This window comes from Neolamprologus brichardi, chromosome 14 (genome assembly GCF_056152115.1).
Source record: "Neolamprologus brichardi isolate AB-2024 chromosome 14, ASM5615211v1, whole genome shotgun sequence".
Lineage (NCBI taxonomy): Eukaryota > Metazoa > Chordata > Actinopteri > Cichliformes > Cichlidae > Neolamprologus > Neolamprologus brichardi.
Genome location: NC_142117.1, coordinates 25702943 through 25719340, shown reverse-complemented (window position 1 = coordinate 25719340; position 16398 = coordinate 25702943). Strand labels below are relative to the sequence as shown.

The window sequence follows — 16398 nt, the reverse complement described above, 5'->3', positions numbered from 1 at the left end:
AATCCTACCATGTGAATTCATGGATTTTTTTTTCACATTCTGTCTCTCACAGTTGAAGTGTACCTCTGGTGCAAATTACTGACCTCTGTCATCATTTTAAGTGGGGGAACTTGCACAATCAGTGGCTGACTAAATACTTTTTTGCCCCACTGTATATAGTATAAGTAAAATGAAAATGCATAGTTTACACATTATTCATACTAGTGCACTCTAACTTTGTTAGTTAATTCACTATTTACATGTTCAAGAACTGCAATTCTATATTTATACATTAAAAAAATAAAGACAGATATATTAAATAAGATTCAAATGAATTATAACAGATTTATAACATTGTTAAAGAAAATATATTCATATGTTAATTCATATCTAATACTAAAAATATTTTATTATTTATATTTAAATTTGTTGGACTTTCTCTGTAAATATGAGCAAAGTGTTATCTGCCTTACATGGAATCATACGGGTTAAAGAGGAATAATAATTTTATGACCTATATCTCTTGCAATTTAAAGAGCACCTTTATTTTAACGCAATAGGACATCACTGACTGCAATAAAACCACCTGTTGCTACAGTTATAATATTACCACATTATAGTATGAGGTGTCAGGTGTCCTGTAACATTTGGACCACATTTAGTTACCATAACACTTTCTGTACCTACTGTTTAGCTCATTGTATGATTTCTGCTGTGCATCTGGCCATAGAACCATAGCTGAGCAAACATTAACAAGATATTATGGCACTTGTGGAGTGTGACTTCACTTGGGTTTTCTAAAAAAATATAATGAGATGAAGACATTAACTTTTGCTGAGTACATGTTGAGCTATCCTCTCTCCCATGTGTCTGTGTCACTCTGATTGGTTAATCTCATGATGACTCATATGAAAAAATGTATTGACAAATGCATTGAGTTTTTAACTCTGTTCATTAGTCTGTTACGTAGTATGTTAGAAAACAAAAGCCAGGCAACTGTTTTCAGCACACAAAGTTTTTATACAATAGAAAATGCATCCAATCCTTTTTAGTAATTGTCTTTGGCTGCTTTTTTATCTTTTTTTAAATCCTGTTTGTATCATATTCTCTGATGTTCCTCAAACTGTAGTTGAAAGAAAACCAAAAAGGATGGAGAGAGATGTTATGAGGAAAGAAGAGGCTGTGAGAGAACCACTGAGTGGTTTATGGAAAGGGGAAGTGAAAAGTGAGGATTTCAGTTTACCTGAGTGTACAAAACTGGCCAGAAGCGAGCCCATAGCCTTGCACTCAGATGGTGATGTTGTGATTGGAGGATTTTTCCCTCTGCATTATGTTGCATCTAAGCCAGAGTACAGCTACAACAGCAAACCTCAAGTTACATCTTGCAGTGGGTGAGTGTTAATATTATATATACATATCTTACTTTTTTCTTTCAAAGTTTCAATGTTTAAAAACAAAAGAGAAAGAGAAACAAAAGATTTGGGGTTTTGATAATATTCCTGTGATTTCTGTATCACTTTAGATTATTTATTCATTTTAATTCTTTATATTTTGTCAGCTTTGACCACATAGCGTTTCGCTGGATGATGACCATGATTTTCACTGTGGATGAAATTAATCGTAATTCAAGCCTATTACCAGGTGTTAAACTAGGCTACAGAATTATGGACAGCTGTGACCATGTCCACACCAGTCTGCAAGCACTTTTTTCCTTAATCAGTTACTCCAAAACTGTGAAAGAAAAAGCAGAAACTGAAAACAGCAGAATTCAAATGGAGGGATTAAACATGGCAGGGATGAAAAGGAAGCCTGGGATCCTATCCTCAGTAGAAAAAAGACATGCTGAAGTTAACATGTCAAAGCCTAGGATTCTTAAAGATGCAGAAAATTACATGAAAGAAAAATTAACAGTAGAAATGAAAACAAGGGAGTTTTCCCCCTGTCTGAATTATTCTCCGGTGCCTGCTGTGATTGGTCTTGCATCATCTACCCCTACAAGAGCTGTAGCTCACACGCTTGGCCCTTTCAACATACCACTGGTAATAAATTGCTAAATCACATTTAATAATAATTTATGTTTAGAGTTTGTTTTAATTCAATATCATAAAATAACCTGTCTCCTTATAGGTGAGTTATTTTGCCACTTGTAGCTGTCTTACTGACAAGTATTTGTACCCATCATTCTTGAGAACTGTGCCAAGTGATCTCTTTCAAGTTAGAGGTCTCGTGAAGCTTGTTACTTTCTTTGGCTGGTTCTGGGTGGGCACAATAGGAGCTACGGTGAGATAAAGACTTTAATAAATCTCCAGCTGATCTGTCATATACAGGGCACAAAAAGAATCGTTAATATACACAAACATGATTTACAAGTTCTTTTTGGGGATACATTTCAGGATGATTACAGTCTTTATGGTATCCAAGCATTCTCTATTCAGTTTGGACAACAAGGTGGGTGTGTGGCATTTCATCTCACGATCCCGACATCACCCACAGTGGCTGAGATACAAAAAATGGCAGACAAACTCCAGAGGTCAACAGCTCGGGTTGTGGTGGTATTTGCCAAAGAAGTAAATTTGCTAGACTTGTTTTCAGAAGTAAGTAGCTCAGTTGATGTATTGTGTGGCTTTCCCTAAATTGTGACACATTTTGTAGTATTTTAAGCTATTATGAAAAGATAGGTATTTCAAATGAATTGTTTTCACATTAATAATCATTTCTTTCTGTTTCATCAAGCTTACTCAGAGAAATATGACAGGGATACAATGGGTAGTCAGCGAAGCCTGGATGGCCGCTAATCAGCTGACCACTCCTGACTTCCATAATCTTCTAGAGGGAACACTGGGTTTCTCCTTCCCTGGAGTCAGTATCCCAGGCTTGGAAGAGTTTCTTCTGAATGTCCGACCATCTCCCAAACCAGGAATGGAGTTGGTCAATATGTTCTGGGAAGAATATTTTGGTTGTAAGCTAGAGTTTGAAAGAGACAGAAGTGAAGAATATGAAACTAATACTTTGAAAAACTACAAACTAGGCTCTCAAAACAATTCTGGTTTCATGGTCGGGCTTACTGTTGGACAAAGTTCATTTAATATGTCTGTTGATAAAAGTAATGAAGGTGCTCTGAAAAAAACTGTATGCACAGGTTTAGAGGATCTGAGTTACACAGATAGCAGTTATAGTGATGTATCTCAGGCCCGAATATCCTATAATGTGTATAAAGCTGTGTATGCCGTTGCCCATGCTCTGCACACTTTCTTAAACTGTAACTCAACAGGACCTAGCGGGGGATTGTGTGAGATGCACAACTCATTTACAAATGGTCAGGTAGCTGAATAAGTTTCTTTGTATGTCAAATAATGTTAAATATGTTAATCAAGCTTCACATGTTTTTTTTATTATTTTATTTCATGATGAATTTGTATCAGTTTTATTATTAACATTTTTTAATAATCTTTTTTATGTAGTTTCTTCAATATCTGAAAAGGGTGAATTTCACCAACCAGTTTGATGAGAAAGTATATTTTGACTCCAATGGAGAGCCAGTCCCTCTCTATGACATCATTAATTGGCAGAAGGACAGCAAGAATGAAATTAGGTGAAATGCCATACTTCAGGTTAACTTTTTAACTTTTTGTGAAGATGATCATAAGCCAAGAACTACACTTGTTGTATACATTTAAGGATACCAATATTGTTTTTTAATGTAATGTTTTTGCATTTATTGTTTTGCCTGACTGCATTGCATTGAAATGATCTCTTCTTTTTTCTACTAGTTTTGTCAAGGTAGGAAGTTATGATGGTTCAGCTCAGCAAGGACAACAGCTGCAGATACTGAAGAACACTATAGTATGGACAACAAGACAGTCACAGGCAGGTCACAGTAATCCCAACCCTATTATTTATGTTACTTTAAATGGTGAAAAGTCTTTGGTAACCATGTCAAATACCTAGAAACAACCTATTGATTTACATTGTTATATCTTTTTTCTGTTTCTTGTTCAGGTTCCTGTATCTCAGTGTAGTGCTCCATGTTCCCCTGGCAGCAGGCAGGCCACACGCCAAGGAGAGCCCAAATGCTGCTTTGATTGTTTGCCGTGTGCAGATGGAGAGATCAGCAACCAGACTGGTAGCCCATATATTTTTTATTTCAAAAATGCTATTAAAGTTATTTAAAATTACAGATATGTAATGAATAGTTTCTGACTGTTTACATGCATATTTCTGTGTTTTGTGTTTTCAAAGGTTCCTCTGAATGTAGCAAATGTCCTGACTACTTCTGGTCAGACAAAGAAAAAGTGAAATGTGTTGCAGGGGAAGAAGAATTCCTGTCTTTCAGTGACACGATGGGTATCATCCTGGTAGCAATTACCTTTCTGGGTTTCATACTGACCACCATCATCACCATTGTGTTTCACAGTTTTCGCTATACACCCATCGTCAAGGCCAATAACTCAGAAATAAGTTTCTTGCTTCTCCTGTCACTCAAGCTCTGTTTCCTGTGTTCTCTGGTGTTCATTGGTCAGCCGTCTTGGTGGACATGTAGGCTCCGCCAGGCAGCATTTGGGATCAGCTTTGTCCTGTGTTTGTCCTGCCTCCTTGTTAAGACCATTGTGGTCCTTCTGGCTTTCCAGACTAATGTACCTGGTTCCAGGGGTCGGATGCTGTTTGGTACATTCCAGCAGAGAATTTTGATCTTGTGCACTACAGCTCCTCAGGTGAAAGGGAGAAAAAATGTCTGAAACTTTGACATCAGTTTGTTTACATTGCATAGTTTTAGATTGTGTTCTTCTATTGTTTTACCCCAACCTTTAGATTTGTCTCTCTACTGGCTGGGTGTTGGGTGCACCTCCCTTTCCATTTAGGAATTCAAACTACCAAGCTATAACTGGAAAAGTGAGTAAGAAAACTGTTTCTGTATTTTCTTACACAGCCTGCCCAAAATATTGTAAACGGACATGGGAAATATTTTTCAAATATATATTTTTAATGAAAGAAAAAACAACCAAAAAAACATTTTGCTAATTTTGTATCTCAAAAACATTGGGATGGGAGCAACAACATTTATTGCAATTTCAGATATACATCTGAATACACTGACGACGTCATAGCCACTATAAGTAGGCCTGTCCCAAATTTTGTGAAATGCATTTATGTCATCAAATTTAAAATAAGCTAAAATGGTACATGTGATCAGTTTAAAGATTCAATATATTTTCTATATAATTCTATATGTTCTACTGTGAATAAAGTGTTAGTATGTTTTAATCTATAAGATTCATAAATTAAATTCTTTCATCTACTGTTATTTACATTTTTTTTATAATCAACTTTTTGGGAATTGGTTTTGTATTTATTTTCATATTGTCATTAACCATCAACATAATAAAATCATATACAGTGGCACTTTAACTGGTGAAGTAGACACAAAAGAGTAAATAATTATAATCACATAAAATGTACCATCTCTCAAAATCCATTCTAACACATTTCTGGACATCTTTAGATTGTTGTGGAGTGTAAAGAGCCATGGCCTCCTGGGTTCTACCTGCTCCTTGGTTACATTGGCCTACTGGCCTTTGTCTGTCTTCTCCTGGCATTCTTTGGACGAAAGCTACCGGACACATTCAACGAAGCAAAGTTCATCTCCTTCAGCATGCTGATTTTCTGGGCTGTGTGGATTTCTTTCATTCCAGCTTATGTCAGCTCTCCTGGGAAATTTTCTGTGGCAGTGGAAATATTTGCTATCTTAGCATCCAGTTTTGGATTGTTACTGTGTATTTTTGTGCCCAAATGTTACATCATTTTACTGCACCCTGAAAGGAATATTAAGAAAGGCATGACTGGGAAATATCAAAGATGATCATTTATATTCTCAGTGTTTGGGAGAGTACAGTTATAATATTTTAATGTGGAAAAAAAATAAAATGCCATATGATCATTACATTATTGTTAAAAGCTTTTACTTCCCAACGTAACCTTGATTTCAGCATTTACTCTGTCCTTTAGGGAGCATTGTCTAAATGTTAGACAATCTGAACAGGGGGGTTAAGCCACCATAGAGAAGCGTTTAAAAAAAACCATTTGGAAACAGGTTAATTGTCTAATTTAGTTATTGTATTATGAACTCACGACTGATGTCGATACTGCACAAACATTTTTGCTCTATTTTAAAATTTATTTATTGAACCATTTACTTCTCTAAAATAAAAGACTAAATATGATGTCTGTTGACAAGACCTCTCAAGATTTTCACAATGTGTTTTTTTCCTATATACAAATAAAGAATTATAAGAAATGTTATACAATAAATAACTTTTAACGTTTTCCTTATGACAGCTGGGATAGGCTAAAGCACCCCCCACGACCCTGAAAAGTATAAGCGGACGTGAATGAATGGATGGATGGATGGATGGATGGATGGATGGATTTTCCTCATGATGTGTCTTTTCTTTTCGGTCAGCACAGAATAATTTTTAAATAAATTAACCCAGTTATTAAGTCTATACCACTGATATTCTTTTCTAGACATTCACTGCGGAACATCTAAATGTCTTCAAAATATAAAATAAGCTTCTTGTTATAATACATATTTATGCACTTTATCTACTTGTACACTGTACTCCAGTTATTATAATATAATTTACCTACAGCTTAGTCAATACAAAGCTAAAATATTATTATATAATAATGTATTGTACTGGCAAAAAAACTTTTCTGGAAATTGATAACAGAGGCAGGTGTCCTCCTCTCCAACTGGGAAAGCTCAGACTAACACTGGGAAAATGGAATCGGTTCAGACTATGCAATAGCTGGTGCTGACTCTAGAACTGAAGTTGAAAACTTTGAGGTTGTAGGAGATTGGTGATCTTTCTGGGTTCTGGAGAGAGACATTTGGGAGCACAGATAGTTTTAAAAGAGCCCACCAACAATCCAGTATCACAGCAAAACGTGTAATAAACATGCCGGGGTCCATCCCTCAGGTCATCTTTCAGTAATAAGAGCAGAACCTCCTGCTCTTTACACAGTGAACCAAATTTCCATTCGGTATTGGGTGGGTGTGGCCTTATCTTTCCTAGCTTTATTCTACAACACCTATTTCTATAGTAGAATATATAAAAATGTGTATTTAAAATTATGAGGTATTTGTGAAATATATAAATAATGATGTACACCTGTATTAAAGATAAAAATTCACTTCTAACATGAGCCAAGCATTTATTTAAACTCGATTAAATAACAACCTATTTTCTAATGTAATTTTTTTAATGCTCTAACTTTTATTTTTGTCTTTGTCAGTCAATTGTGATTTTCCCCCCTTCATTTTTGTTATGTTTGTCTTTTTTAATTTTGAGTTTTGAATTTGGATTTTTGCAGACATGGAATGTAATTATACATTTTGTTCTTAAATCAAACTGACTTGACGTAATGGGATTCCAATAAAAAAAAGGTTTAAGTCTAAGCAAAAATAGCATTAATGGTTACTATTAAAAGCAAGTAATACAGGAAGCAAGCCATCCATCCAACAAATAAAAGCAAATGTTGACTACTTAAATAACACATGCCACACAAAAGAAAAATAATTCCAGCAAATGTGCCTCATATCAGGAGTTTAGTTTTCACTGACAGTATAGACTCAGAGTTACCTGGTCTGGATCAATTCAGCTACAGATACAGCTCGTTGTATAAGTTAGTCAGCTATGCAATGTAACATTTGGGTCTCATTTGAATCACACAGCACATGTTGTAGCTAGTGTCAAGCTGACTTATGGAACTCTGTCTGGCCCACACAACAAAAAATAAGCAAAAAATGATCCAGACTTTTTGGGACCTGCTCAGTGTCTTCGGCTTTCTGAAAAATATGACATAATCAATATATTAACATTTACTAGACATGTGTGAGCAGAATTGTTCATTACAGTGTGAATGTGTAGTTACATATTAATTTACTATTTTTGTTACAGTTAAATGAAGTAAATATATACTCAGAAGCCATGAATAAAATAAATATTTTGTTATTAACTTCCCATAGCTTTAAAATAAAATATTTGTGACTTTGTCTTTTATTCTTGTCACCTCACAGTGTTTGAGTTTTGTAACTTAAGGTTCATGAGAGTCATGTCAACCTATCTCTGATTGGGTAATGTCATAATGACTCATCTGGAACAATGCAGTGACACAAGTTTTTAACTCACTTCACTGGCTTGTCACAGACGCTGTTGGAGGGCCATTGTTTTCAGCATACAGTTTTTTATGGGGTTACGGTCAATTATGTATTCAGCCCTTGTTGGTAAATGTCTTTTAATGCTTTATCTGTTTTCTAATCCTGTTTACATTGTGTTCTCTGACGTTTCTCACACTGTAGATGAAGGAAAACCACTAAGTGTGGAGGGACACTTGATGAGAAAAGAAGAAGTTATGAAAGAGACACAGCATAGTTTAAGGATTGGGGACGTGAGAAGTTCTAAATCTAGTTTACAAGATTGTGTAAAACTGGAAGGCAGTGAGCCCTTAGCCCTGCACTCTGACGGTGATATTGTGATTGGAGGATTTTTCCCTCTGCAATATGTTGTGCCAAAACCACAGCAAAGCTACAACAGTCAACCCCAAATTCCACCTTGCAGTGGGTGAGTGTAAGGGTATTATTAATCTATGCTGGGTCTTCATTTTGTTTTGTTTTTTCTCCCTTAGATATGAATGAATGAAATATCAGTATTTTATGAAAAACTATGTCAGTTGCTATGTTGCTATGCTATGTTTACATGGAATTGTGGCACTGTGACTGATGAACAAATGTAAATTATATTTATATTACATAATTTATAATCATAATTTTTAAAATTAATTTAATTTCTTTATACTAAAAATTTAAATACTGTTTTAAAAAAAAATGTCTGCAGCATTCGTGAAAGACCCTTTCAATGGATAATGACAATGGTGTTTGCAGTGGAGGAAATTAACCGTAATTCAAGTCTGTTACCGGGTGTTAAACTAGGCTACAGGATTATGGGCAGCTGCAACCATATCCATAACAGCCTGCAGGCTCTGTATTCTTTGCTCACTCACTCAAAAGCTGTTAGCAGTGAGGTAGAAAAAACAGCAGAAATTGAAAACAGTGGTATTGAAATGAAGCAATCAAAGACTGTGGCAATAACAGCCAAGTCAAAAATACTAACCATACTGAAAGAGAGATGTGCTGAAGTTAAGACAGCAATTCATCACAATCCTGGAAACACTGAAAATGACATAAAAGTAAATGCAACAGAAGAGATAAAGGCAAGACAATCTTCCACATGTCTGTATTATTCTCCTGTGCCTGCTGTGATTGGTCCTGCATCCTCGTCCCCTACAAGAGCTGTAGCTCAAACACTTGGACCTTTCAATATACCACTGGTAATAATCTGTACAACTTTGTTTAATAATGTTATGTATTTGGTTTGTGTCTCAATAATATAGAAAGAACTTGCTCTCCTTCTAGGTGAGTTATTTTGCCACTTGTAGCTGTCTTACTGACAAGCATTTGTACCCATCATTCTTGAGAACTGTGCCAAGTGATCTCTTTCAAGTTAGAGGTCTCGTAAATCTTGTCACTTACTTCGGCTGGTTCTGGGTGGGCACAATAGGAGCTATGGTGAGATCAAAACTTTTTTAAATGATACAATGGAACAGTTTTAGACAGCAACATGATTTATAAATGCTTTCTGTATATACATTTCAGGATGACTACAGCCTTTATGGCATCCAAGCATTCTCTAATCAATTTAGAAGGCAAGGTTGATGTGTGGCATTTCATCTCTCTATCCCAGCATCACCCACAACGGCTGAAATACTAGAAATGGCAGATAAGCTGGAGAGTTCAACTGCTCGGGTTGTCGTGGTCATTACTTCAGGAGTAGATGTACTACATCTGTTCTCAGAAGTTAGTATCTTGATTGATGCATTTTGTAAATAATAACATCTTAATTAATAATGTAACAAATCCTATTTTGGGTATTTTTAAGTATATACGTGAATAGTCTTCACAGTTGTTTATGTTGCCTTTCCAGCTAGCTCAAAGGAATGTAACAGGGATACAGTGGATAGCAAGTGAAGCCTGGGTGACCTCGAGCCAGCTGGCCTCACCTGACTTCCACTTTCTCCTGGAGGGAACACTGGGCTTTTCCTTCCCTGGAGTCAGCATCCCTGGCTTGAAAGAGTTTCTTTTGAATGTCCGACCCTCTCCCAAACCAGGAATGGAATTTATCAATATGTTCTGGGAAGAGCAGTTTGGGTGTAAGCTGGAGTTTGAAAGAGACAGAGCCAAAGAATATGAAGTGAATACTCTGGAAAGATTGAATTATATGGATACTTTGAATTACAAACTAGGCTCTCAAAACAATTCTAGCTATATGGTTGGGCTTACTGTTGGACCAAAAAGATTGTTTAATATGTCAGCTGATAGAAATTATGCAGGTTCTTTGGCAAAACCTGTATGCACAGGTTCAGAGGATCTGAGACAGACTGACAGCAGTTATAGCGATGTATCTCCGGTCAGAATATCCTATAATGTGTATAAAGCTGTGTACGCTGTTGCCCATGCTCTGCACACGTTCTTAAACTGTGAATCTGTGGGACATAATAGGGGGTTGTGTGAGAAACACAGTTCATTTTCGAATGGCCAGGTAATTGAAACAATTACAAAATATCCAAATCATAATTCATGTGATTTTTTTTTCTTTTGAATTTGTAATTTTTAAAAAATATTTTTTTATTTGTTTCGTTTAATATTTTATTTTTTATAATTCTCTTCTGATGTAGTTTCTTCAACATCTGAAGATGGTCAATTTTACCAACCAGTTCAATGAGAAAGTATATTTCTACTCCAATGGAGAGCCAGTCCCTCTCTATGACATCATTAACTGGCAGAAGGACAGCAAAGACAAAATGAGGTTTAGTATAACTTTTAAGTGAACATTACATGTGAAACACTGTATGTATTAATCCTAATTTGAACTATGAACACCTACTCTAAAAATTGTCATTCATTTAACTGTCCATTAAGCTGGAGTGAATAAATAGATGTTTCAAATCACAGTTTTTATAGCACAGGTAGTGTAATAATTCCGGGTACAGAATTTAATGTCCATAACTAGATTGGTTGCTGCTAATAGTTCAATGATAGTTTATGTTGGTTAACTTGTGACAGAACCAACAGCTCAATGTTAAGAAGGAAACTAAACCAAAAAAACAGTTTTGGGGAGGTCACTTTAGGCTTCAGCAACAAATATAATGTTAAAAACATGAAAAGACTGTCATTTCACTTTCACTCATTGTATCTTTTAATTCAATAAAAGAACTAGATGTTACAATCCCTGATAATGCATTTCTTCAAATGGAGAAAGTCTTGAGGGATAGCCACTATGAGGAAAGGCCGCCTGGAAACTAGCGGGACACATCGTTGTGTGCCTCAACTTCACAGGGTGTTTCGTTCTTTTATCACAAGCTATTCTGCCATTTTTCAGTCTCTTTTTAACTTCCTTGGTTAGGTTTAGGGATTAAAAATCTGATCTAGATTTTAATAAAAAAATAAAAAAAATAGTACACATCATCAGTATTGGACCTTGGATTCATTGGGTGTTTCAGTCATTATCACTAGACACCCTCATCCGAGGAGGCCCTGCTGGGGTTAATCAGGCCCCGGAGTGTGTCATTGCTTCATGTTAAATTGTTATTTCTTCTCTACTTTCTTCTATTTAGTTTTCTACAAGCTTCCCAAGTGATGTCAGTCCTTTTTAGCCAGTGTCATTGGTTCTTCCTCATTTTCTAAATGCATTGAAACTAGAGACTCTACTTAGACGTAAAGCTAAATTTGTAGAGTAATTTATAGATGATGACTTTGTGGAGGAGAAGCTGTTCTAGTCCAATGCATCAGTAGTTAACCAGACTGAAAAGCTACAAACACTTTCCCCTCAGTTTGTTTTTTCCTCATTGGGTCAGATATACTGACTGAACAGTAGATAATCCCAACCAGTTGGCAGTATAATAGGTTATGACATCTGAATCAGAATACTTCATTAATCCCTAAAGAAATTATGTTGTTACAGCTGCTTCAAGACATTGTATATTATATTGTATTGTATCATTTAACTAAATTAAATAATACATTACAACACACCGTTTACAAAATAGCAGAAATAGCTCTAATATATGCAAATAGCTCAATTATAAATATCCAGAATATTACATTCTTACAGTTGATATATATATATATATATATATATATATATGATTGATTTTTACTCTAATCTGTAAAACGTATTTGTTATTTTCACTGTAGAGGGTGTGCAAAAGCGTGTAACTAATGCACTGTGTACTGTGAATTCATGGACAATTTTAAATCTGTGACACTTTGTTAGAATAGGTTTCTGTGGACAAAGTTTTTTATGTCCCTTTGAAAGATCTGTCTGTTACAACAACCATGAACAAGAAGTTATGGGTATTTACTTTATAACCCAAAACTTTGGTTTGGTTTTATTCTGAAATATTTTAAGCCAGATTTATCAAAGTTGGAAGCTATGATGGTTCAGCTCCCCATGGCCAACAGTTGCAGATAATGCAGAACACTATTTTATGGACAAAAGGAGAGAGGCAGGTAGGTTATAGTTATTGTAAATGTATTTCTTATGCCACTTTAAAATTAAACATTTTTTAAGCTGTTGAAAATTATTTGATCAACTATGTCAAATACTCAGTAAGAAAATCTTTTCACTTTTTTTCTGTTCCTTGTTCAGGTTCCTGTATCTCAGTGTAGTTCTCCATGTCCCCCTGGCAGCAGGCAGGCCACACGCCGAGGAGAGCCCAAATGCTGCTTTGATTGTTTGCCCTGTGCAGATGGAGAGATCAGCAACCAGACTGGTAGCCCATATCATATTAAAGAATGAAAATGTTGCACTGTTAAAAAGTATTGAAAAATTATTGATTTGAATGAAGAGTTCCTGAATTTTAATCCACATATGTCTTGTTGTCTTGTGTTCTCTGCTCCCAAAGGTTCCACTGATTGCATTAAATGTCCTGAATACTACTTGTCAGACAAAGACAAGGTGAAATGTGTTGCAGGGGAAGAAGAGTTCCTCTCTTTCTATGATGCCATGGGTATCATCCTGGTTGCACTCACCCTGCTGGGATTCATCCTGACATCTATCATCACCATTGTGTTTCACAGTTTCCGCTTTACACCCATCGTCAAGGCCAACAACTCTGAAATAAGTTTCTTGCTTCTCCTGTCACTCAAGCTCTGTTTCCTGTGTTCTCTGGTGTTCATTGGTCAGCCGTCTTGGTGGACATGTAGGCTCCGCCAGGCAGCGTTTGGGATCAGCTTTGCCCTGTGTTTGTCCTGCGTCCTTTTTAAGACCATTGTGGTTCTCCTGGCTTTCCGGACTAATGTACCTGGTTCCAGGGGTCGGATGCTGTTTAGTACAGCTCAGCAGAGGATTCTGATCATCTGTACCACAGTTCCTCAGGTGGGAAAGATATCAAACTGTCAGCAAATTTTAATGTCAGTTTTTGTAGCCACTTTCTGTAACTATTATTTAATGCTGCTCCAGATTTGTCTCTGTGCTGGCTGGGTGCTAGCCGCACCTCCGTTCCCATTCAGGAATCCAAACTACCAAGCTTCAACTGGAAGAGTGAGTAGGAAGTTCTAAAACACCAATTGTTGCAATTTATATTCTTGGACAATAATATCACTAAGTTATACAGTAAGATGTCTTCAAATCCTATAGAAGGGGACTTCAGTGTTTAGTGTAGACATCAAAGCAGAAAAAAATAAATAATATAAAATGAACCATTTCTCTGTATACATACTAATTGTTAGATTTTATTAGATTGTGGTGGAGTGTAAAGAGCCATGGCCTCCTGGATTCTACCTGCTCCTTGGTTACATCGGCCTGCTCGCCTTCGCCTGTCTTGTCCTGGCATTTCTTGGACGAAAACTACCAGACACGTTCAACGAAGCAAAGCTCATCACCTTCAGCATGCTGATTTTCTGGGCTGTGTGGATTTCTTTCATTCCAGCTTATGTCAGCTCTCCTGGAAAGTTCTCTGTGGCAGTGGAAATATTTGCTATATTATCATCCAGTTTTGGATTGTTACTATGTATTTTCATCCCCAAATGTTACATTATCTTACTACGACCCGAGAGAAATATCAAGAAAGGCATGACTGGAAAATATTCAAGATGAATTTCTTATTTCTATTTCAGAGTAAAAAAAAAAATAAAAAAAAAAATAAAATATATATATATATATATATATATATATATATATATATATATATATATATATATATATTATATTATATTTTAATGTGAAAAAAAGAAAAACTTTGTGTTTGTTGTACATTTATTGTGTTGGAAAACCCAGTTGTGTTTAAGTTTAATACTGTAGTAATCACTTACTAAAATAATGTTTGAATGTGAAAGTAAATAAAATATATGAAACATGTTTCAGTGATTCTGTACATTTTTTTTCTCTTCTTAGTTCTGTTACTTGTTTTAACTAAAATTATTTGTTAAAAACTATTATTTTCTACCTCATCTACAGCCCAACTGTGTGCAACAAATCCTGCTTACACATGGATTCAGTCAGCCCCAAAGTGATTAAACCACCAAGAGTCTCTGTACTGTCCACACACGTCTTCGATAAAACAAAAGCCCTGCCTAATGAGGCAAACACTGTGTTAAACACTAACATGGTTAGTGTTTAACACACTAACCATGTTAGTGTGTTAAACACTGGTTAGGCACAGAGGAAGAATAAACCTTCCTGTTGTGAAACTGACATCAGCTCAACGTGTGTCCCTTTTTCTATTCTTTATCACAGGTTAGTAAATGCATTTAAATGAATGTATACTGCAGACCTTACAAACGGACGATGTTGTTTATGTGGGTAATGAGCGCAACTCGCTAAAGAAATGGATTCGTTCTGAGTTGTGTCTGAATTGTGGGTTAAGGCTGCAGGCTAAATTATGCTAATGCCAGCGGACTTGGCTAATGTGGGATACTGAGTGTGTGTGGGGAAGCTAATCTGACCTGTGAGAGACCTCTGGACTGTGAACTCTTAATGTATTATGCACTCTGATAAATGGGTTTTATACTATGTTTTATTCTTCTGGTTGATCTTGTGGTTACAAGAACAAGTTGTGGTTTAATACAAAGACATTTATAGAGTGTTATAAGGAAACTGTTTGATCAATGCTGACTTCACAGTAGTAGTGAACGCTGTTAAAGGAGCATTGCACTCTATATAGTTGTAGGTTGTATAAGAACAGTGAATGTGTTTGTTTTATGTCAAAGACATTATTTTCTTTTAAAGAATAAAATAGTTATATTTTAAAAAACAGAAGTTACATTGTCAGTACAGTGGAAATACATTTCACATAGATAATTTAGTGCTGAACAAGAATTAAAATGTTTAAAAATTAGTTAATTTTATGATGTTTGTAAATGTAGTTAAAAATGAAGTACAGAGTACACTATTGTGTTTTGTTTATCTTTGTAAAACAAATGTGTTTATTGTGATACATTGTGGATCTGATATTATCAATGGATTTAACCCTTTAAGACCTACCATAGAACCAAGTCCGCCAGAGCTTATATTACATTTTTACATGCTGTGGAGCCATTTTTGGGAGCATTTCAAGTTGCTATACATCAATACAACCATTATAGCACAGATTTTAATAATATGTCTGCATTAAGTGCATAGTAATTACATAAATTGCAAAAAAGTGCAATAAACTACAAAAAAATTGAAAATCATTTTTGTTTTTTTAACATATATTTCTAGTTAGAGAAATTTAAGAGGCTGATCCCTCAAAACTGTAAATACAAAAAAGTTGCACAAAATAGATTCCCACCACAGGAAATTTATTTTGAGTGCCTTCATAGTTTTATTTTTTAAATACACCAATTTTTATACACTGCAGGAAAAACGAAAATAAATAATATAATGCAAATTTGCAAAAAAGCAGCATATGCATCAAAATAAACTATTTCCAGCAGTGCAATATGAGTCCTAAGCATCCCAGAAACGACACAGAAAGTCATAAAGTCAAAGATAACTTTTAAAAACACCAGTATAGGCTCATTGAGGCCCGGACAGTAAAAAACTACATTTCCGCAAAAATGATGTCACTTACGGTTTCGGGCAGCTCATGGCGGACATGCAATAGTTCGCGCTGACGTCTAATCCAATGTAGGAAGTGTTATGAACAGCTGATCGGATCGGCAAAGCATGTTTCTGGAATATTATGTTTTTGTTGCTGCAAGTGCTTTTTATGCAGTTTTTGCAAAGCTATATGTGGAAGGAAACTGTGACCGAGAACAAGCTGATGGGATAAGATGTAAGTACAACTCCTCCGGTTTCATATGCAAAAAAAATTATTGCG

The 16398-nt window shown here is 35.6% G+C and overlaps 1 protein-coding gene and 1 pseudogene across 1 annotated transcript; both read left to right on the top strand.

Annotated features, from left to right (window-relative positions):
• The first annotated feature begins 1562 nt into the window (after nucleotides 1-1562).
• LOC148098903 (extracellular calcium-sensing receptor-like) lies at nucleotides 1563-5836 on the top strand. Its single transcript, XM_087851552.1, has 12 exons — nucleotides 1563-1740; nucleotides 1891-2018; nucleotides 2107-2259; nucleotides 2373-2573; nucleotides 2812-2948; nucleotides 3057-3300; nucleotides 3441-3571; nucleotides 3750-3846; nucleotides 3979-4102; nucleotides 4219-4691; nucleotides 4789-4869; nucleotides 5480-5836. The coding sequence occupies exons 1-12, from the start codon at nucleotides 1563-1565 to the stop codon at nucleotides 5834-5836; spliced, it is 2304 nt and encodes a 767-aa protein (XP_087707678.1).
• A 1099-nt stretch (nucleotides 5837-6935) lies between these two features.
• On the top strand, nucleotides 6936-14192 carry LOC148098902 (extracellular calcium-sensing receptor-like; annotated as a pseudogene).
• The last annotated feature ends 2206 nt before the right edge of the window (nucleotides 14193-16398 follow it).

Bases quoted from the DNA above. Each gene is read 5' to 3' on its own strand.
- LOC148098903 (XM_087851552.1), top strand. From the start codon at position 1,563: ATGATGACCATGATTTTCACTGTGGATGAAATTAATCGTAATTCAAGC. The intron at 2,019-2,106 runs GTAATAAATTGC...GTCTCCTTATAG, and splicing joins GCCCTTTCAACATACCACTG to GTGAGTTATTTTGCCACTTG. The intron at 2,260-2,372 runs GTGAGATAAAGA...GATACATTTCAG, and splicing joins TGGGCACAATAGGAGCTACG to GATGATTACAGTCTTTATGG.